Raw genomic sequence first — 22,745 nt, 5'->3', positions numbered from 1 at the left:
ATCTTAAAAACTGCATCATATCCATTTTATGATGCACAAAATGATCGTTCAAAATCAAAACTAGTGAATTCTTCAGAGCAGAATCTTTCCCCACGTCTCACTTTTACGTTTACTGCTAGAGAGCGCCCCCCGGTGGCTGTTATTTGGTAAAATTCTATAAATAAGCCGCACTGTTGTATAGGCCGCAGGGTTCAAAGCATGGGGAAAAAAAGTCGCGGCTTATAGTCCGAAATTTACGGTAAGTATTTTTCATTTTTAAAACCATGTACCAAAAAACAAACTAATGATTTCAATTCATTTCATCTGATTTCATTGTATAAAACGGACTTAAGCTTTAACCGTTTCCGGAAATCACTTTGTTAATGAATGAAATGTTGCCCTACTGCACACTCATGTATAACAAGTACCTTTCTTGTCCTTCCCGAGCAGCACCACCTTTGGTTTGTACATGGGAGGCTCCACCAGGGTGGGCCTCATGTCCGAGATGCGGATGTCATTAGGAGAGCCCCCCATCGAGTCCTGGGGAGAATAATACACCTGGAATTTAAAACAGTGAGAAAAAGATTATATGAAACTGTGCTCGGATAAGTATGTACATGTAAAAATATAAGTATAAAAAATTATGTTTGAGTCACATTTAAACCATTTGAACTGGAGTCGTTTGTTAGACGTGTAAAGAGATTCCCTGGTGTATAACAAAACTGCATACAGATTTGTTACAGTTAAACTATTCCATTTATTTAGTATAATTTAACAATTTTCAAGCATCAAATTAAAGTTATTCACATAGCTTCAGGACAAAAACACATTATATAAATAGTTTTTCAGTGCAAATCGAACTTTAAATGTGCAAAAAAAGTATTTGTCAAATATCTTTCAATTATTATTAGTTGTTTACTTTACTACTAAAATAAAATGACATGTTTGAGCAAGATTAAACACATTTTTTTTATATAGGAACACAAAGGAAAACACTGGGACTAGAAACAGAAACCTCGGATTTTGGAGAATCAAAACTAGTCACGCGGTATTTTTAAAAAGGTTCATACTTAAAGCAGACCTCTTGTGCTTGTGTCTGCTGTTTAGTGGATCATTATCGTTATAATTTGCACATTTAAACATCATCATAACAAAAAGACGTATAGCTGTCGGCTCCACCTATGAATAGCTGCACTTCACATTAGCAAGTAGCACTTTTTTTTTTCATTTGACTTCGTAACGCTACCAAAACCGATGTGTATCACCAATTAAGAAACTAAAAATTGAAGAAAGAAGAAAGTATGTCACGTCATGGGGACTGACTGACAAAAATAAGCGATTAAAGATTCCTCAAACATGCACGAATCACTTCAAAATGGGTAAATGAGAAAAAGAACAACTATAACATGGTTAAAATCTCTGAAAAGTTGATTTTGCAGAATAGTTTTTCTGATTTAACTTTACAAATGATCCTCAGTGTTATTTTTTCACTCGTTTGTAAAGTCCATGGTTCATATTAGTGTGCAGTACCTCTGAGCTCTCTGTGAGGTCCTCCTTGTCTTTCCTTTTGGGGATGTCGATGCCTGAGTTGTGCATCTGCCCCTGGTCCATGAGTTGGCTCTGAGAGAAATCCTGCATCTCTCGATCTGTCACCTAAAGAAATACAGACACAGCGGACAGACAGATGTAAGATACACAATACTTAACAACTTATATAGAATGAATGAAGTGATGACATAACTGCTGACCACACGGCAGTAAAATGTCCAGTAATAATAAGATTAAACTCATTGTTCTGTGTGACTCAATCGAAAAAAAAAAACATAAATCCAGAGCTCAAACCATTTTTTTCATGGCTAACGCTCATACCGATTGTCTAGAATCCTAATAAAGTCCCTACATAACATGACCCCCACCTATCTCTGAGCTCCACCACCACACACCACACACCACACACCCACCCGTGCGCTCCGATCAGCTGAGACCAACCCCCTGTCTCCTCCCATTAACACTAAACATAAAACCTAGAGGGACAGGGTCTTCTCCGCCACTGCTGCTGCCCCCACCCTCTGGAACTCTCTGCCCAAACACACCAGAGACAAAAACACCTTCAAATAACTGCATCTTCTTCCTTATCTGCTTCTTTCATTTGTGTTTTGTCTTGAACTGTGTGAAGCATCTTTAAGCGTCGTAAAAAGCGCTATACAAGTGTTATGTATGAGCATGATTATTATGAATATTATTATGATTATATATTATTTATGTATTTATTATTATTTATTTATTTATTTATTTATTTATTTATTTATTTATTTATTTATTTATTTATTTATTTATTTATTTATTTATTTATTTATTTATTTATTTATTATTATTATTATTATTATTATTATTATTATTATTATTATTATTTGCCGATATGAGCAGTGTTTCACCTTATATTATGAATATTATTATGATTATGGTTGTGATTATATTATTATTATTATTATTATTATTATTATTTATTTATGTATTTTATTGTATTATTATTATTATTATTAATAATAATAATAATAATAATAATAATAATAATAATAATAATAATAATAATAATAATAATAATAATAATAATAATAATAATAATAATATATTTTTAATTATTATTATTATTATTAAACTTTGCCGATATAAGCAGAGTTTCACCTTAAATTGTTCAAATGAATCTAAACGTCTCTCTTGGTCAAACAAAACAACATATCGGCCTTTGTTGGAGATTCAAAGCTGACATTCAACACGCTAAAAAGTGCAAATATCAGCCATACTAGTTAAAAACCGCACTACGGAACATTCTCGAGAGATATATATGTTTTATGCCATACTGTGGAATATTACAGCCAAATGAACGACATTTCGAGGAACCATGGCCTTAGAAGTGCTCACTTTTCCTCTTTCAAAGCGCTTTACATCGGGCGGCAGTAGCTCAGTCGGTGAAGTGTTTGTCCAAAGGGTGGTGGTTTGAATCCTGGGGCTGAGGTGGGTTAAGTGTCTTGCAAAAGGACGCAACAACAGCATTCATCTGTGGGAGCTGGAATCGAACCGCCAACTCTACCAAACGAGCTTCTGTCACTCGCAACTGATCCACAACAGTTTCATTTATCTATGTATCTTCTCATCTGGGTTAGGGTTATCTTGGTTTAAAAAAAAATATCTAAAATGTCCGCCCGCTCACCTCTTTCGGCGGTAGCGGCCAGGGCGGCTCGTACGGCTCCTTGCCCATATGCGAATGTTCCATGTTGGTCGCCGTGGTGACCGTGCCGCCACTCATCTGGTGTTGGTGGTGCTGTTGATGCTGTTGGTGGTGCTGATGCTGAAGCTGGTGCACGTGACCTGCGTGCACGCTCTTACCCACGAGGCTTTGCACCGACTTCACCATGTTCTTCAGATCCTCGGGGTACGGAGTCGGGTAACGCTTCAGGTTTATCTCCACCTGAGCATAACACAAGGATATCTTTAATAACAAGTAGATTTAAAGGTCATATATTACGCAAAATTGACTCTTGTGAGATTTCAGTCATGTTAAAATGTTGTTACGTCATCAAAACTTAGCCAGAGTTGCGTTTTGTTTCATTTGCACATGTTTACACCTCCAAAACTCAAAATGCACGGATGAAATTACTGATTCTAGTGAAGGTGGAGCACTTCCTGTATTAAAACATGACATCACAAGGTGGAACAGAGAGAAGATCTCAGCCTAAATTTGCAGGATTTGTGTGTTAAACATGTGTGAATGAAACAAAAACGCAACTCCAGGTCTGTTTTTGATGAGGAAACAACATTATAACAGATCAGAAAATAGCGTAAAATGACGTCCTTTTAAAGTGGTCAGTGTTTTTTATCATTACGAACAAGTTAAAATACACAGTTAAAGAGAAAAAATAAATGATTTTAACATAGAAATGTCAGTGAAGCGCACAAATGTTGCACATGAATAGCAAATGGAACAAAAACAAAACAGAATGGCCTTTACGATATATATAAATCTGTAACGCTCTACAACGGACTAAAGCAAATACTGTGAATGCAACTTAATGCAACGCTATGCAACTTTTCTGGAGGGAGTTCTGTCAGCTGCTTGTCTCCATGGTTAAAGTTCCACATTGGTTATTTAACATGTGGGTTTTTATCCTCTCCACAGACCTGACCTGTATCTTGGCCTGGTGGCATCATCGCCTGCTCCGTCGTCTCCACGGAGATCGATACGTTTAATGCCACTCTGTAGAATTTTCTAGGCAAAACGATAGCATCTCCATGGAGACAAGAGCGTGGCAGACCCTCTACTACGAGAGTACACCTTTAAAAAAACTATTAAAAGTAGATTATAAAGCCAGATGTTGGTGATATTAAGACTTTACGCTGTTGAATCATGTTCTGAAACTGATCTAAAAACAAATTTCGGTGACATTTATGGATATAATATTTAGTTTTAAATTGTTAATCGATATGGCAACGGTCCTAACTTTTAATCATTTAATCACATGGAATGGAACTTATTCTGCCCCGCCCACTTTTACCTCTAAATGCTACTAAACCACGTTCTGTTTGAGGTTGCGAGAATCCCATTTATTTCAGTGGAAAATTTGAGAAAAGTTCAAATATAAAATAATATAAAATCGGCCAATAATGTTCTAATTCTCTGGGAGGCTTTAAAACAGCGTTGTAGTCCATATAGAACTTATTTACTACGCAAAATAATACATGTGGCGATGGCGGCGCCCACGGAAACTTCCTGAATAAAGTGAATAACAGATAAACGATGTGTAGCCAGTATGGACAGACGCTGATAGTGACACTCAGCAGAGGTATAAATCTAACCTTGACCTTCCCAGTGTTGTCCTCGTCTTCTTTCTTGTCCTCGAAGTCAAAGGCCACGGTCATCCTCTGCTGCCGCTGCTCCTCCCACAGGGTCGGGTTAAAGCTGTCGCTGTCTGACTGGTAATCTGCAGACACGGAGTAAACGCTGTGAACATCTCTGCGCAAAATAATTAAATATAAGAGCGGACTGATGCTGAAGATGGAGTCGTACCTTCGTCGTGCCTGGGCTGCTGAGGGAACATGTAGTTGGTGAGAACTTTCTGTTTGGTCTCAGGATGGGCCTCAGTCTGCAGCGGGATCAGAGCCTTGGACTGCAAACACACAAACAGGTTTAGTAAAGCAACAGTATTTGACTTTTCAGCTACTTATAAATAATAAAAGCATGTTTTTTTGTTGTTGGTTGGGTGGATTGCACTGAAAAACATGTCCATACTTTGAGCAAACTCCACAAACCTGACTCTTACTCTGGCCTGGTTTAGGACCTTCTACTGCTTATTTCCATGATGTTGTTGTTCCTTTTGCTTTATTCTTCCACTGTATGGCATAAAATGTATCTATCTCCATGGAGAATGTTCCAGACTATGCTTTAACTTTCTATTTCTATTAAATCATGCAGGACACAGCCAGCTCCAGTTCTATATTTAAAAGTGCATGTGGATTTTCTGGTGGGGTGAGTGGTCAACATCTGCCTGTTTCCATGGAGATGCTATTATAGAGACAAGCAGATGGTGCCTCCCGGCCAAGTTACAGGTCAGATCTGTGGAGAGGCAACCCTGCTTACAGTTAAAATGCTTGTTTTTCGTGGTATCTGCTGCACCGGCGCAACTTACGAAAGGAGAAACGTTTCATTCTTGTACCAAAGAATCACTGGAACTTACAGATTTTTGATACCTATCCCTAATATTCAAAACTTGATCTTAGCTGTTGTAATTTGAGCTTCTTTTACTTCATTTACCTGATTGTCGGAGAGCCACAGAGCCGCTAGATCTTTGAGTTTCGTGAAAGTAAACGGCAGATTCTTCAACCTAAAAACAAACAAAACAAAACCATGACTGAACGGACATCCATTACCGCCACTGTCACAGCACAGCGCTTCCCTCATCATTTTTTGGGCAACAGTCAACAATTATCTCCTTGGCAACACAGTCCGCATCGTCTCCACGGTAACAGAGTCTCCGCCGTGTCCGTACCAACCCATCTGCTCCCATGGCAACAGTCTCCATCTGGTCTTTAGTTATCAGTGACTTGGCAAGTAAAGCAAAACGTCCATTGACAAAACGGAGAGTCGAGTGAGTCAGTGTTTTGGTCACGTGACTTTACAGTGCGAGCCCAGGCCGTACCTCTTCTAGTACAAGGCTTTCCCCCCTTTGGTTTGAAAGCGTTTATACTTATACTTAAAGGTTTATATTTAAGAACAGTGAAGAGGTTATCTGAATGAACCACAAATGAAACTATCGGCTGTATCCTCTACCTTCTGTTACCACCTGCAGCCTGCTCCTTATCCAGCCTAAGAATCATAATTTAACTCTATCTGCAAAAAGGTGTTTGTCACTTCTGGATACAGCTACATCCTGTCAGCTCGTTCAGTCTTGTTAAGTCCTTCCTTAGTGCTGGTTCAGTCCTGGTTTAGTCCTGGTTCAGACCTGGTTCAGACCTGGTTCAGTCCTGGTTCAGTCCTGGTCCAGTCCTGGTTCAGTCCTGGTTCAGACCTGGTTCAGTCCTGGTTCAGTCTTGGTTCAGTCTGGGTTCAGTCCTAGTCCAGTCTTGGTCCAATCTTGGTCCAGTCTTGGTTCAGTCCTGGTTCAATCCGGATTCAGTCCTGGTTCAGACCTGGTTCAGTCCTGGTCCAGTCTTGGTCCAGTCTTGGTTCAGTCCTGGTTCAATCCGGATTCAGACCTGGTTCAGACCTGGTTCAGACCTGGTTCAGTCCTGGTTCAGTCCTGGTAAAGTTCTGTTTGTTCTGGAGCTTTTCCTTGCAGAGAACAGTCTAAAGACAGGGGGCGCTCTATTTATCACATGTCTCTTGTATTCTCTACCAGCAGAAATCCCTTTTAAATACCTGTTTGGACATCACAGGGTTCAGGTCTTTTCATCGTGTTGTACTGCACCTGTTGTCGCTGAGGTTGAGCACTCTGAGTTTGGTCATCTGCCCGATCTCGTCCGGGAGGAACTCCAGTTTGTTGGATCTCAAAGACATGACTGTCACGTTCCTGCAGTTACCGATCTGAAACGCAAAATAACACAACACGATCATTACACTGCTGTACCCAAACTGACAGAGTGTGTATGTCAAAATGCATAAACATGATTGAGCTGTGTCCCCAGACGAGGTTGACAAGTTCAAATCAAATATTTAGCTTTTCGAGGTAACACAGATATTGATTTATTCTTACTTATTGAGAAATATTGGACTCAGTTCGGCCTAGTGTTATAATTTGGTGTCTTAGTTCTCAAGAGCTTTTCACCATTTACACTCTCAACGTTGTATTTGGAGCGATCTGTGCCCGTTTGAGCGATCTTTAATCACCTATTTTGACGATCACTCCCCATTTTCATCTCCACTGGCATGCACCCGCTGCTCTATACTTCGTTCTCCTATTTTATTTTCTTAGATGATGATACACACCGGATTTGACAGCATTGTGTACTCATTTTGATACATATTGAAAGATGAAAATGAAAATCTGCTGCTCACCAGTGTGGTCAGCGGACTCGTTTCTTTTATTAAGTCATTTTAGTTGAATATTGTGATTTAAAATGTGCAAATTATAATGTAACGATCCACGGAAACTATAAAGCAGACACAAGCGCAGTAAGTCTTCTTTAAATCCAGTGATCTTAAAGGACTTTTTCGGATCAGTGAGTGAATTCTGGAGGTTTTGAGTCCATACACTGAGAATAAAAAAAACTTGTACGTGTTCTCTATCTGCAGGCAACACGGGTTCCTCTAGTACTTCCACGCTTTCTTATTTTATTTTGTATCCGTTAGCATCAGAGTGTCGTTTTTGTTTTGTTTTTTTTACTACCCTAATAGATTTAAATACCCAGTTTCTCCTTTCATCAGGTGGCAAAGTCTAATGTTATCTGTTGCACTACATTACCCATGATGCATTGCTCATTTCTGATTGGTTACCTCTCGTGGCAGCTCCGTGAGGAAGTTCTCGTCAGCAGCAAACGTCCTCAGACTGTGCAGGTATCCGACGGTGGGGGGCAAAGACTCCAGTTCGTTACAACTACAGTCCAACTCCTCCAACAGAGACAGACTGAGGCACAGAGACGAAACAGGGAGTCAACGGAAAAGTGAAACGTGAAACGGCCGCAGGTGAACACGGTATACGACACAGTTTGGATTCATGTTAGTCTCTCTCACACACACACACACACACACACATACCCGTCTATTTACTGTTTTTACAATCAAGACATTAGGCTAAAACACATCATATTTTGTCTAAGCTGATATTGTTAGCAAAATTACTCTATAAAATAACACACACACGATACCACATCTTTATTCAACAACAACTTCAATTATGGTTGGGCAATAAAGCAAACAAAAAGTAATTTTTTTTTTTTTTCGCCATTCATTGATCAATCATGATTTTTGATTTTGATTCTTAGTAAATGAAAAAAAAATTTAAAAAAAAGTAAATGAATGAATGAATAAATAAATAAATAAGTAAATGAATGAATGAATGAATAAATAAATAAGTAAATGAATGAATGAATGAATAAATAAATAAATAAGTAAATGAATTAATGAATGAATGAATAAATGAATAAATAAATAAATAAGTAAATGAATGAATGAATGAATAAATAAATAAGTAAATGAATGAATAAATAAATAAATAAATAAATAAGTAAATGAATGAATGAATGAATAAATCAATCAATCAATCAATCTCTGGAGGTGGCACATCACCTTCTCCATGGAAATAGATAAGTTTAAAGCCATACTATGAAAGATCAGAGCCAAAGGAACAACATTTCCATGGAAACAAGCAGGCCAAATAAGATAATAAGTCAGGTTTGTGGAGAAGCAAGCCCGCTCAGAGTAAGGACGCATGTTTTTCAGTGCAATAAACACAACAAAAATGAAAAAAAAAACAACATACTTTTATTGCAGTCTATTGTTTTGGCTAAAAAGTTACATACTCTGGCTTTAATTTCATAAACACAAAAGGCTTTTAATCAGTGACAATTAACATATTTATTTCCCAAATGTCTTCGTCCTGTCTGAAAAGTCTAAACTTAAAAACCACATGCTTCTACAGACGGAGCATCGGCTGTGGACCTGTTCATTTGTTTTATTGCCCAGCCTTAATGTAAATACTGAATAAACTTTGTTCAAACATAGAAATGAACAGTTTGAGAATAGCAGCGTTTTCCACAACAGCACACACACACAAACACACACACACAAACACACACACACAAGCACTTAAACCAACACGTAACCATCATTACATAAACATCATGTAAAACAATCATAAACGATGCACTAATGCACTTTACTCACACAGTTTATAATTACCAGAGGCGGCAGAGTGGCCAAAAACTGTACTCGAGTAACAGTAACGTAACTTTCAAATAATATTACTCAAGTAGAAGTACAAAGTAGTGGTCCAAGAAATGGCTGAAGGAAGAGTAACTTAAAGAATAACTATCTGGGTGTACAGTGGTCCCTCGCTTTATCGCAGATTTTTTTTTTGTGTGTGCAATTTTTCATGCTTTTTTACATCGTATGAACGTGCGTTGTGTCCTGCGTGTTTCTGTTTGTATTTAAACAAGAGAGAAATGTGAGAAAATGTTAACGCCTGTGTGAGAAAAGTGTATAAAGTGTGTGGTGAGGGGTTTTACAGCCAAAAACATAGAGAATAATTGGAAAAAATAAAGCTGATACTTCGCAGATTTCGTCTATTACGGGTTATTTTTAGAACGTGACCCCCCGCGATAAACGAGGGACCAGTGTAATATCTGATTTATGATATGAAGTGAATGTCATCGGAAGTACAAAAACATGAAATAATATATCAAATCTGCTATTTCCAAAGGGATAAACTGATGAGGGATAAACTGATGGAGCGGGACAAGAAACAAAAACGTTCAAATTATTTCATATTTTCAACATAAACACTCTTCACAGTGGGAAGAGTAATCAAAAATATTACTCAAGTAGGGGTAAAAGTACTCTAAAAAGAACAATTTCTTTAAAAAGTTACTCAAGTAAATGTAACCGAGTACTACCCAGCTCTGAGAAACTAATCTACATTCAAATTTCAAAATAAAAGCAGTAATAGTTTTAGTTTTACTTTGAATTTTCTTAAGATATAAATCAAACTCATTCTTGCACGCTGAGTTCACTCCTCACGTAGTCAGGTCAGGTCTCACCGACTCGGGCCTGACCCCCAGCATGCTAACAGCAGCTAATGCTAATGACCCGGCGCTCTCACAATAATGTAATGTCACAGCTAACATCGCATTGGTCTGGTGCTATTACTCCCAGCGGACTGGACCATCTGGGCCACCATACGCTCGGCAGCAGGAGCAGAGGTGAACGGAGCAGGAAGTGGCCCGGACGTGGATTTGATATCTGAGCAAATGTCCTCCTGAAACATGAGGCTCTAGGAATGAAAATCAAACATCTGAGGTCTATTTACAGCACGAGGAGATCCAGTTTTCTTGACTAATTTCATTGTATTTCTGTAACAATTTGAGCAATATTCATTTTAGCTGCTCCCCGTCTGTGTTAAAGGTACAGTTTGTAACTTTCACCTGCACGATTCCATAGAAATAGAGTGTTAAAACTGTACTTTAAACATTCTTCATTGTGGTAGAGAAGGAGCAACATTTCCATGGAAACAAGCAGGAGAAAAACTCCCTCCAGGCCAAATAAGAGTCAGGTTTGTGGAGATGCAAGCACGCTCAGAGGAAGAACACATGTTTTTCTTAGTTTTTCAGTCCAAAAAAAACAAAAACAAAAAAACAACCAAAATGAAAAAACATGTCTGTATTTTAGTCTATGTTTGGCTAAAAAGTGACATACTATGGCTTTAAATGATATTGCTGTTTATTGCCCATGTTCACTGTTACGTATTTTCCGGAGTATAAATCGCACCGGGAAAAAAATGCAAAATATTGAAGAAAAAAACATGTATTTCACACATAAGTCGCACCCCCGGACAAACTATGAAAAAAGTGCAACTTATGATCCAGAAAATATGATAATTCTGGAATAAAACAAACCAGTGTTAGGGCACTTATTTAAAGATGCACTAGGTAACTTTCCTGCTGCCTGCTTGCTGCATGGAGATGTGTTGGCTGAGGCTGGAATGTTCCAAAGTATGGCATTAAACTATCTTGCATTTGTACATTCACAGGTATTTTATGGCAAAAAAATACCTTGAACAAAACGCAGTATGATTGAGTGGGCTCGCTTTTCCACAAATCTGACCTGTAGCTTGACCCAGTGCTGTCAGCTCTTTGTCGTCATGGATATAGACAGGTTTGATGTCATACCGTGGAACATTACAGACAACACAAAAAGTCCACTCTGCACCAGAAAAGTTACATAGAGCGCATTAAAAACTGTCTGCGCGCTGAGTTGTCAAATCACACTTCTCTTTATATTTGTGGTTGTGCTTATTCCCGTGTATTTCTCTCAAACATCTCTGTGCAGCAGGGACGAACGAGTTTGTAAAACGCTGAGATGTTTTGTCATAACGCTTGACTGGAGTGGGAAAGTCCAAAGTCCCAACAAACTATTACAACCCATTAAGTCTGTGCTCAAATGCAGCTTAAAGGGTCGTATTACGCTGTTTTCTGGTCTATGTTATAATGTTTTCTCATTAAAAACAGACCTGGAGTTGTGTTTTGTTTCATTCACACATGTTTAACACACAAATCTTGCATATTTAGACTGAGTTCTTCTCTCAAACTGAAAAAAAACACTCCACCTTATGATGTCATGTGGTCAAACAGGAAGTGCTCCACTGTGTTTTTAAACTTTTCTTTACTTTACACTTTGTTCTTCTGGTATTATCATATTTCTTTTGGGTAATGTCTATGTCTGTTCAAATGTGAGGGAGAACACATGTTTATTTCAAGACTTAACCTCCTGAGACCTGGTGTCCTCATATGTGGACAACACGTTTTTGGCTTGTCTAGGCCACAGTGCGAATTATTAGATGAAGAATAACAGCAACAATGTAAATATATTATATATGTTCATTTTTAACAGTTTAGAATGTTTAGAATATTTTATTTTTATTTTATTTTCTGTCAGCAGCTCTTCACATGAGACACATTGTTCTAAGAGGCACAATTGTTGTTTCTCATTTTGTTTTTACATCAGGACAAATGTTGCTGTGTTCAGGGTCTTAATAAATAGTTTTTGCAAATCATTATTCAAATGTTTTATCAAAATGAGTAAAATGTCCACATATGAGGACATTTGATTTACATAATTTTTTCTCAGAAACTACATAATGTAAAAAGATAATTCTTTGTATTTAGACTCATCAGGTCCCAGCCAGCCCAAATAACAAAGAGAAATTAATTAAGCCTGTCATGCAAGAGCTCGGGTCTCAGGAGGTTAAACACAACAATATAAGACTTTATAGAAAGATTATGAATATAAGATCTGAAGATAATATTAAGAGGAGATTTCAGCTGTACATCAAATTATTTAAATCCATTTGGTCCTTTTAGATCATTTCTCTAAACTATTTTTCAGGGCTTTTGGGTTTGAACAAAACATAAAAAAATAAATGTTTGTTTAATATTTTTACACATGCCGTATGAATGTAATGTAATGTGGTGTAATATAATGTAATATAGTGTTTTTAAACTCCATACACCTTCACTAGAATCATTCGGATCATTTCAGCTCTGGAATCGTCGATCTTTACTGAAATAAAAGTAAAAATTAGCTGTTAACTTGAAAACTACCACTTCATGACATCACAAGGTGGAACTAATAATAAAGTGTTACTCAAATATGTGTTAATGGAAAAAAAAAACCACAACTCTGAGTATGTTTTTGAGGAGGTAGCAGCATTATAACACGGCTTAAAGCTCACAAGAGTCTATTTTGTGTAACATGGGACTTTTAAACTGTTCTAGCTGACAACAGAAATACATTTGGACTAAAACTATCTTACACGTAGACTCTTACATAAAATACATTTACATGAATCTCGTTTTCATGCATCTAGCCGTGGGACCCGCACAGACCGCACTGGCATGTTTTCTTATTAAGCCGTTTTATGTTCCTGCAGAGCTCATTACTGGGAGTTTGCTGACTTCTGCTATTCTGGCAACAAAATGCACTCCCCTAAACAAGGAGAGAGCAAAAAAATAAATAAATAAATGTGTATTTGCGAGTTTTATGGCAACTGTGATCGGAAAATTACAGTTTAAATAATGCAATTAAAGCTCAAACTCCACATTTCAAACACCACAAGGAGCATAAACATGTGAAAGAAGTGGACTGTAAGAATCCCATGCATTTCAGAACATGTTTACAGAGGTTTTTCTAATTGCTGCAGAACTAAAATAGCTCCCTGTTAGGATCATTAACGAACTAAATAACCATAATTATAAATATATATAGCATACCACACATGAGGTAAGAGAGGGTAAGTTAAGGCATCGTAAGGACCAAGGCTGGAACTACTCAGGCGATTTAGGATCTATCTATAAACTTATCAAACTATAGCCCGGGATATGTTCAAGGACTTCAAATTGATCTAAAACAACACATTTTTTTACCATTTTTGAGAAAACTAGACTCCGAAATGTCCAAATATTCGTACTAAAATGAACTTGCTTTCGCCTTTAGTCAGTTACAGATTAGCATGTCGCTAACACTATGGATGGCGTGTCCTTGAACGCACCCCTGGGAGACTTCACACTATAGTTACTCACCCTTGCTTGGGCTTTGGGCTAATGCCGTGGCAGCAAACACAACACAAAGACAACTCAGAGGCCGACCCAAATGTCAAAAGTAGAAGTGAGACTGTGGGGTTTTTAAAGTTACCTCCCGATGGAGTTTGGCAGTGAGGTCAGCTGGTTGTCGTCCACCTTCAGCGTCGTCAGTTTCTTCAGCATTCCTGGACAAAGTAAAATTTAAAAAAAGGTTTACGTATGACAGAAAGGCAGTTTAGTGACATTACAGATAGGAGGCTGGGTTATTAGCTGTATTATTAGCTTATTATTAGCATTAGCTGTTTGTTAGCGTGAACGAGACAAAGTTATGGTAAATTATTATGGTACGGTCACTTTTTTTAGTTCTTTTCCCTCTTCAAGACACTCAAAGCGCTTACGTACACTTCCATGCACCAGTGTACGCAGACACTGGGGCCAATCTGGGTTAAGTGTCTTGCCCAAGGACACAACGACCAACCGCATTCATCTGTGGAAGCTGGAATCGCACCGCCAACCTGTGGGTCAGCAGATCTGTCCAAGCTCAACCGATGATGTTTATACCGAGAGCGGGATTCCTTCAAATCGATTACAAAACGATCAAACGAAAACTGAATATTCTTACTAGAGCTTTTCCGCCTTCTCACAGATCTGACGTGTAACTTGACCTAATGGCACCAGCTTCTTGTCGCCCTACAGATGCGTTTAATGTCGTTTTGTGGGAGTTTTCAGGCAAAGATTATGAGGATTTATGGGTTTAGGTAGAGCTTTTGTACACGGATCCGAAGGTTGGCGGTTCAAATCCCGCTCTCGACGTAAACATCATCGGTGGAACGGACACATCCACTGATCCAAAGTTTGCCGGTGCGATTCCAGCTCCCACAGATGAATTCTGACGTGTACTTGGGCGTCGAAAGCAGGATTTGAACCATCCAGCAAAACAATGTGAGTTAGTTACAGATTAGTGTAATACTAAACTAGGCTGAATGTCGTTTAGAAAATAATTTGAGAAAAAAAAAAAGATGAGCGTTTCATTTTTCTTAAGCTAAAGAGTTTGCTTTGCACATCGTATTTCTAAAGCCAGGTGCGTTGGAGAGGGCTCGCGTAATGCTCATGAAAATCAAAAATAGAAAGACTCCCGCACTCTGTCTATTTTGCAAAAAGTGAGTTTTATTAACAAGAAAAAAAATATCTTTGCCTGATGAAAGTCTAGCTGCTCCACTGTAAATAAAAATCACTTTTTGCAACATAGACACAGTACAGGAGTCTTTCGATTCTAGAGTATAATCTTTCAAAACGGGTGTAAAGTGAAATAGTGTAGCTCCGCTTTATTGTTCAAGTTTACTGTGTCATTTCAACCTCAATCCAAACTTTTACAGGTGCGTTTTAGCTGAAAAGGAGCTGTTTAAAAGTTAAAATGGATAAAAGTTATGTTGTAAACTGAGTATAAAGTGTAAAAGAAAACGCGCTTCTTCAGTTCTGGTCAGATTACTGGTGGACTCTGCCAGTGTCCACCAATAATCTGACCAGAACTGAAGAAGCAGCTTGGATGAGCAGCGAAACGTCTTCACTCCTACAACTTTTTGTCCAGTTGACAGATTTGAATTTCTCTTTTACTATGGATCAGACCTGGACGACTGAGGGATCACACAGACATGACTATAAACTGATATCTCTGCATTTTTATCACTCATTTCCCATCTTTTTGATACTTAAACCTTAATCAATACGTTCAAAAACATGTTTAACGCATTTCTGTTGAGCTGACATAATAATAGTCGGGTATTTTTATTGGAAAACTAAAAAAAAAAAGCAAAAATCGTAGCCCCTGAGTTCTTACCTATGGAGTCGGGGAGCTGTTGGAGCATATTTGAAGAAAGCAGCAGATCTTCTAAAGTCTCGCAGCCTGAAATATCCGAATCCAGCGACTCGATCCGATTCTTCGCTAAATCTAAGTATCGCAACTGCCGCAACTTCCCTATGGACTGCACAGAGAGGAGTGAGAACGGGTTTAAAAACAAGCGTGCGTGTGATAAGTCGACCTGTCACGATAAACGACAATATTGAACCGATAACCCAAGAGCAGATTTAAACCACAAAAACTATTCTCTAAACCTATGATATTGTTAAAAAATCATGAGCTGCAGTGAATAAACAGCAGAATGAAAGACTTTAGTCATTAGTTTGCATCTGTAATGAGTCATAGATGTTATTAATTCAACCTTTTACGGCCTAAATCTTAGCGTATCGCCAAAAAATAACCAAAAATCTCCTAGTACTGCAAAGAAAAAGCAAGCACAATACAAATTTCCCCCACAAAAACATTGTTCCAGGTTTCATATTTTGAGCTATAAGTGGATATCGTGATTATCGTGACAGGTCTAGTGACGATGATGATGATGTAGAAATGTGTGTTACCCCTGGTATGTTTTGTAGAGAGTTGTTATCCATCCACAGCTCCTTTAAATTGTGAATCTGTTCTAATACTTCGGGCTAAAACAGAGAAAATATTTAATTAAACAACATTTCAGGTGCAATTTAAAGCGGGTGACATATGGAGCTCAACAGTAAGTAAATCCCCATTCATTTTTCCACATAGACTTTCCCAAAAACGTTATATCTATTAAAGTTTGAACGTTTGCTCGAGGATAATCAGCTGTTTGCAAACTGAACAGGATCTGCAGTTTTATTTAATATCTGTTTCTGAATATGTATAAACCGGAATTAAAATATTGTGCCAAAGTTTTGTGTTTTTTGTGACTGAAAACAAGTTACAGACGTGAATTAGCACTTAGCTTGCTAGCCTCTGTTATACCTTTTAACGCTTAATATTTGAATTTTTCTAAAAGTCTAAGGCAAAAATCAATGGGAAATTTTCTTCGGGAACAATAGCCTTTTTCGAAGTCGATGGGTCTGCTGCTTTGTTGGCGAGAACATTTTGAAATTGCTCTTCGAAGTTACGCAAAATTACAATATCAAGTCGGAAAAAAACAAAAACATCAAAACAAAAACTTAATACAATGAAAAGAAACTTGCAGAAAGAACTTTGGAAAAATAGTATAAATGAGTTGATTTGACTGTCCACGTCTCAGTCAGTCACATTTGTACAATAACTGAACCTCAGCCCAGACCATAGACTGTAAATATAAATGGACAGCGCTAACCTGCTAGCCGCGTTTCAAACAGGAAGTGATCATGTACGCGCTTCTGGCTCAATTAACTCTGGCTCCAATTCACTTAAAATGGACTAACTTAACTGTGGCCCCTCTCTCTGTAACTGCTGTTCGTATTAACCCGCTCTACATGATCCTGGTGTTGTTATTCCACTATTCTGTCCATAAATCAAGATATGAACATTAATAACAAACAAATCAGGCGCATTCTTTCTCTGAGGTTGCTCCAGTTAGCGTTGTCCCACATACAGTTGTTTTAAAACTCAAATGAAAAACTGGTTATGGTCACACCAAACATGCATCATCTCTAATGGCAACGTGATTTTAACTTTTCTATAGAGACATATTTGGGCAAAAAAAATGAAGGAGATGGGTGTAAAATGTAACTGTCTTGAATGGGCTAAACTGACTGAAACAATGGAAACTGCATCGAGTTGAACGGGCAACTATGGAAACTGTGCAATGTGTGTCGTGTACGATTTTTATGTTGACCCTTTTGTGACCCCAGCCCTTGGGACAGCAGATGGAAATAAGTCTTCGGCCATAATCCGGTGCGTTCATGTTGAATCATGTTTGTTCATTAACGTGCACTGTCCCAATCAAATAAATACATAAATAAAACCAGTCATGTGGCTGCAAATGGGCGTTACCTTCAACATCCTCGCTCTGGATTGGCTCTTTGGTTGCTATGATACTCGTGGGTCAGAATTCCAAATATGCAATACGACTCTAACTGCTCTAGCCTCGATGAACTTCATTTACCTGGAGCTGAACGCCGTGGACATCGTCACGCTCACTTACTCCACTTCTTTATACAGTCTATGGTCCAAACTTATGCAGATACATTTGATCCATTTTAGCACATGTCCTTTTGATAATCACATTGTAAATACACCGAGAGGTTTGTTTCTGCCAATATCTCGCAACCCTAAGCACAACATTATAATGTTACGTCATTAATGAGAACAAAAGCACAAACGTTTAGCTTTCTTACCATTTCTGAGAATTCGTTGCTACCCAAATCTAATCTCTCCAACTGTGTGAGTCTGTGAATTGACCTGCGAACAGAGCAACACTTGTATTACCGAAAACAAGCTAAAGTTGGTACAATGAGTGTGTAGGCTTTAGCGCATATGGACACTGATTTCACCATTTCAATAAACAAAGAAACGTGTAAATGTAAAGACAAATGGGTCAGTGTGACTCAAATATAGATTGTAAATAGGGATGCACTATTACGCTATAGAAAAAATAAAAAAGAGCCAGATCAGGTTTACAAATATTGCTTTAGCCAATATTATTATTATTATTATTATTATTATTATTATTATTTTAGATTTTGTGCACTCAGTTTTATTAGATTGTAATGTGCAATGCTAGTGATTTCGGTTTGATGTGATCTGTAGTTTCTGTCTAATACTGATACCAGTTACCGTATTTTCTGGAGTATAAGTCGCTGCAGAATATAAGACAAAAAATGCATAATAATAAAGAAAAAAACGCGGTTGTCAGGTTGTCAGTGTGACCATAACGAAGATGTGAAGTTATATACGCAGATGTGACTTATATTCCTCATATAAGTCATTTGAGTGCGACTTATAGTTCAGAAAATACGGTACTTGTCGTAGTATCAAAATCGGTATCGGAACTGAAAAAGCTGGATCGGTGCGTCCCTAATTTTAAATATCCAAACACAGAGTAGCATATAGAAAGTGTTTGGGTTTCAAATAGCATCACAACATTCTATAGGGCAGTCATTTTGAATACAGATGGGGGGCAGCTAAATGAAAACTGTTAAAATGCATTTCTGTTGTAATACAAGAAGTAAATTTGTCTAGTCACTGATTTAACTCACGAAGTTGAACATTTGTGCATTATTCTTTTAGATCGGGGGTGTCAAACACACGACACTGAGGGCCACATCAGGAAAATAGTCGCTCTCAAAGGGCCAGATGTAATGTAAATAAATGTAACTAATTTTTAAAAATTGTTTATAAACTTTATGTATCGTAACTTATTCAGTTTACAAATATTATAAATGCATTTCCAGATGTTAGATGTAAAAATAGATGTAAAAATATGGCTGTAGATGTAAAAATATGGCTGCATAACTTGCCATCTCCTGATAAACTGACATTTTAAGACACTCATACATTTAACTGACTTGTTGTGGGCCACATAAAATGAGATGGCGGGCCACATTTCGCCCGTGGGCCTTGAGTTTGACACGTGTGTTTTTAGATATTTCATGGCAAAATACAACAAAAATCAATAGAGAGAATCTGGCTCTTGCCCCATCTGAGACTAAGACATAATGAATATACATAAAAACTCTTTACTTTGGCAATGTTTTCAGGTGGTTTTCCCTCAGCTCCAGGATTCGTAGTTTGGAGAGTCTGACAGAGAAACAAAACAGGAAGTTTGCACCTGGAAACAACAGCACGGTCCATTCTGCACCTAAAGAAGTTTTGTTATACCATTTAATCGACTTGTGTTCATAGATTTATAGAGACATTGTAACTTCAAACGCCCTTTTCTCGCTTAAAGGCATAAAGATCGACCCTTAAAGCTACCATCTGTGCGTTTATCTGATTTTTTTTCACCCGTGGAACATGTGAAACCTGTTCCCGCCTCACTCTGTCTGGTCTTTTTCTGTCGGACTAAAGCTGGCAGAGGTAACATAGATAGCATCTAGTGGTGAAATGTGAGAATACAACAGGGGTGGGTTGGTCAAACTAATTACAGATGGTAGCTTTAAAGTATCACCTATATACAACAAACTTTCCAGCCTTGTACTTAAACATTTTGGACATTTTTAACCCAGGTTCTAACCATTTTTCTGATTCAAATGTCCCAAACTTTCGCAATTTTTTACACTAAAACTACTAGAAGTTTCAAATTTATCTTCATTTTTTTCCAATTCAGCTGCGATATTTTCGGCTTAGCAAAATGATCAAGGCTGTGATACCAACTACAAGTGATTATCAAGTTAAGTTTGACCATAAATGAGTATTTCTGTGTGCATATTTCGACAGCCCGAGCGCTGGTAGTGGAGCGGTTACCTGCCGAAGTTTGCGGGCAGGTACTCGAGGAAGGCATCGTTGAGGAAAAGCTGAGTGAGATTGAGGAGCTGCGTGAAACCTTCTGGGAGTCTGAGAGAGGAGACAGTAAAACCTTAAAGATACAGCGCGGCGAGGGTGGCCTTGAACAGCCCTCGCGTCGCCGTGACAACAGAAACATTAGCGCGCGGTTAGCTCTGTAAGCTGTGTTAGCGGATGAGTCATGGTCAAAGATAATGCTGCAATTATACAGTAAAGGACGGTCAAATTAAGAGCGGACCAGTCGTTTTGCTCATGTAAATTATAGATCAATTTAAGCAAGATTTTTTATTTAGCTCTTTATAATTTTGTGGTTGGTTGTAATTTGGTGACGGGTGTAAAAAAAAAAAAAAAAAGCTGTAGGATTTCTTTACTGCACTGTTCAAAAGCAGATGTTTAGTTGTTTAGTTAGTTATATTTTCAGATACTAAATACTAAATTAAGCATTCATTTTAAAGTATTGTGACTCTATAGTGTGATAAAATATAGGCCTGTTTATCTGAACATGGAAACAAAACCAAGAAGCTTTTGGTTTTTGATGGTCAACGCTAAACTCTAATACTCTAGTAATGCAGCTGAATTCACATTTGGTTTGGCCCTGTCCTAGTCCTGGTTTAGTTCAGGTTTAGACCTAGTTTAGGCCTGGTTTAGTCCTGGTTTAGTCCTGGTTTCGTCCTAGTTTAGTCGTGGTTTAGTCTCAGTTTAGTCCTGGTTTAGTCGTGTTTTAGTTCCGATTTATTCCATATTTAGTCTTGGTTTAGTCCTAGTTTTGTCTTGGTTTTAGATCTAGTTTAGTTATAGTTTTTTCCTGGTTTAATCCTAATTTAGTCCTGGTTTAGAGCTAGTTTAATCCTGGTTTAATCCTGGTTTAGTCTTGGATTAGTCCTGGTTTAGTCTTGTTTTAGTCCTGTTCAGTCCTGCTTTAGTCCTGGTTTAGTCCTAGTTCAGTCTCCGTTTAATCCTGGTTTTGTCTTGGTTTAGATCTAGTTTAGTCCTAGTTTTTTCCTGGTTTAATCCGGACTTAGTCTTGGTTTAGTCCTGGTTTAGTCCTGGTTTAGTCCTGGTTTAGTCCTGGTTTAGAGCTAGTTTAATCCTGGTTTCGTTTTGGTTTAGTCCTGGTTTAGTTTTGGTTTAGTCCCTGGTTTAGTCCTGGTTTAGTTTTGGTTTAGTCCCTGGTTTAGTCCTGGTTTAGTTTTGGTTTAGTCCCTGGTTTAGTCCTGGTTTAGTTTTGGTTTAATCCTGGTTTAGTCTTGGTTTAGTCCTGGTTTAGTCCTGGTTTAGTCTTGGTTTAGAGCTAGTTTAATCCTGATTTAGTCTTGGTTTAGGCCTGATTTAGTCCTGGTTTAGTCTTGGTTCAGTCCTGGTTTAGAGCTAGTTTAATCCTGGTTTCGTTTTGGTTTAGTCCTGGTTTAGTTTTGGTTTAGTCCCTGGTTTAGTCCTGGTTTAGTTTTGGTTTAATCCTGGTTTAGTCTTGGTTTAGTCCTGGTTTAGTCCTGGTTTAGTCTTGGTTTAGAGCTAGTTTAATCCTGGTTTAGTTTTGGTTTCTTCCCTGGTTTAGTCCTGCTTTAGTCCTAATTTAGTCTTGTTTTAGTCTTGCTTAAATCCTGGTTTAGTCTTGGTTTAATCCTGATTTAGTCCTAGTCCAGGTTGAATCCCTATTTTAATATAGTGTGTGTGAAAGTGTGAACACAGCATGAGCCTATTATACTGTTTAAACTGAAGATAAACACACCACACAGCTGCACGTTGTGTGTCCGTTGTGTGTCCGTTGTGTGTCCGTTGTGTGTCCGTTGTGTGTCCGTTGTGTGTCCGTTGTGTGTCCGTTGTGTGTCCGTTGTGTGTCCGTTGTGTGTCCGTTGTGTGTCCGTTGTGTGTCCGTTGTGTGTCCGTTGTGTGTCCGTTGTGTGTCCGTTGTGTGACTTGTGAATGGAGAGTGTGAGTCGATGTTAGAGTCTTACTTGGTGATGGGGTTAACACTGGCCTCTACCACAGACAGGCCTTTACAGCACTTGATGTTATCTGGAAACTCCTGGATCCCTGTTTCCATCGACACACACACGCACACACACACATACACATATACACACACACACGCGCACACACACACACGGGGTTAGTACTGGGTTAGCTATGGCCATGTTTAAACATACATGCTGCAGTAGTTTATATTATTAATGTTTTTTTTATATCTCTTAAACAGCGAGTTAGCAGTTAGCGCTACGGTTAGCTATGATCATGTGTAAACCATAGACTGTATATATAAATGCTCATAGCTAACACGCTAGCCGCCACATTCCAAATAGGAAATTATCACGGGTTCGCTTCTGGCTACATCGACTCTGACTCCAATTCACTTTACATTGGATTATTTTGGTCTTAAAATGTTCGTATCAACCCGCTCTACATGATCCTGGCATTTTTATTTCACTGTTGTGTCTGTAAATCAAAATATGAACATTAATAACAGAATTACTCTTACTTAACATAGGTGGGGATTAGTATTTTTGCTATAACCTGTCACCTGGCACATCTTTCCTGTTTTTTTAAGGTCAGTGTACCGTTGTGCACTGTCCCTGTCCAAATAAAAGCATGCCATACTCGTCTTCATGTCTTGCTAACCTGTTTAAATATTACTGTTCTTAATTCTGGCTTTGCTGAGTATAAACTAGTGCGTGAAACCTATTTGTATTTCCAATTTAAGAGTTTAAACTTG

General features: G+C 38.1%; 1 protein-coding gene across 1 annotated transcript in view; it reads right to left on the bottom strand.

Moving 5' to 3' along the window:
* lrrc7 (leucine rich repeat containing 7) overlaps nt 1-22,745 on the bottom strand; it is a 116,010-nt gene that overhangs the window by 33,121 nt on the left and 60,144 nt on the right. Inside the window, exons 5-21 of the mRNA XM_055221552.1 lie at nt 21,991-22,069; nt 19,997-20,086; nt 19,274-19,330; nt 17,929-17,992; nt 16,180-16,254; nt 15,602-15,746; nt 13,877-13,949; nt 13,765-13,782; nt 7,967-8,096; nt 6,942-7,057; nt 5,789-5,858; nt 5,045-5,144; nt 4,834-4,958; nt 3,344-3,448; nt 3,191-3,301; nt 1,510-1,632; nt 408-519 (exon numbers count right to left, since the gene is read on the bottom strand). Of these exons, the coding sequence (XP_055077527.1) occupies nt 408-519; nt 1,510-1,632; nt 3,191-3,301; nt 3,344-3,448; nt 4,834-4,958; nt 5,045-5,144; nt 5,789-5,858; nt 6,942-7,057; nt 7,967-8,096; nt 13,765-13,782; nt 13,877-13,949; nt 15,602-15,746; nt 16,180-16,254; nt 17,929-17,992; nt 19,274-19,330; nt 19,997-20,086; nt 21,991-22,069 (1,593 nt within the window). The remainder of the gene's footprint in view (nt 1-407; nt 520-1,509; nt 1,633-3,190; nt 3,302-3,343; nt 3,449-4,833; nt 4,959-5,044; nt 5,145-5,788; nt 5,859-6,941; nt 7,058-7,966; nt 8,097-13,764; nt 13,783-13,876; nt 13,950-15,601; nt 15,747-16,179; nt 16,255-17,928; nt 17,993-19,273; nt 19,331-19,996; nt 20,087-21,990; nt 22,070-22,745) is intronic.

This window comes from Periophthalmus magnuspinnatus, chromosome 4 (assembly GCF_009829125.3).
Source record: "Periophthalmus magnuspinnatus isolate fPerMag1 chromosome 4, fPerMag1.2.pri, whole genome shotgun sequence".
NCBI classification, from domain to species: Eukaryota; Metazoa; Chordata; class Actinopteri; order Gobiiformes; family Gobiidae; genus Periophthalmus; species Periophthalmus magnuspinnatus.
The sequence above is the reverse complement of the archived record's forward strand: the minus strand, read 5'-3'. Positions and strand labels throughout refer to the sequence as shown.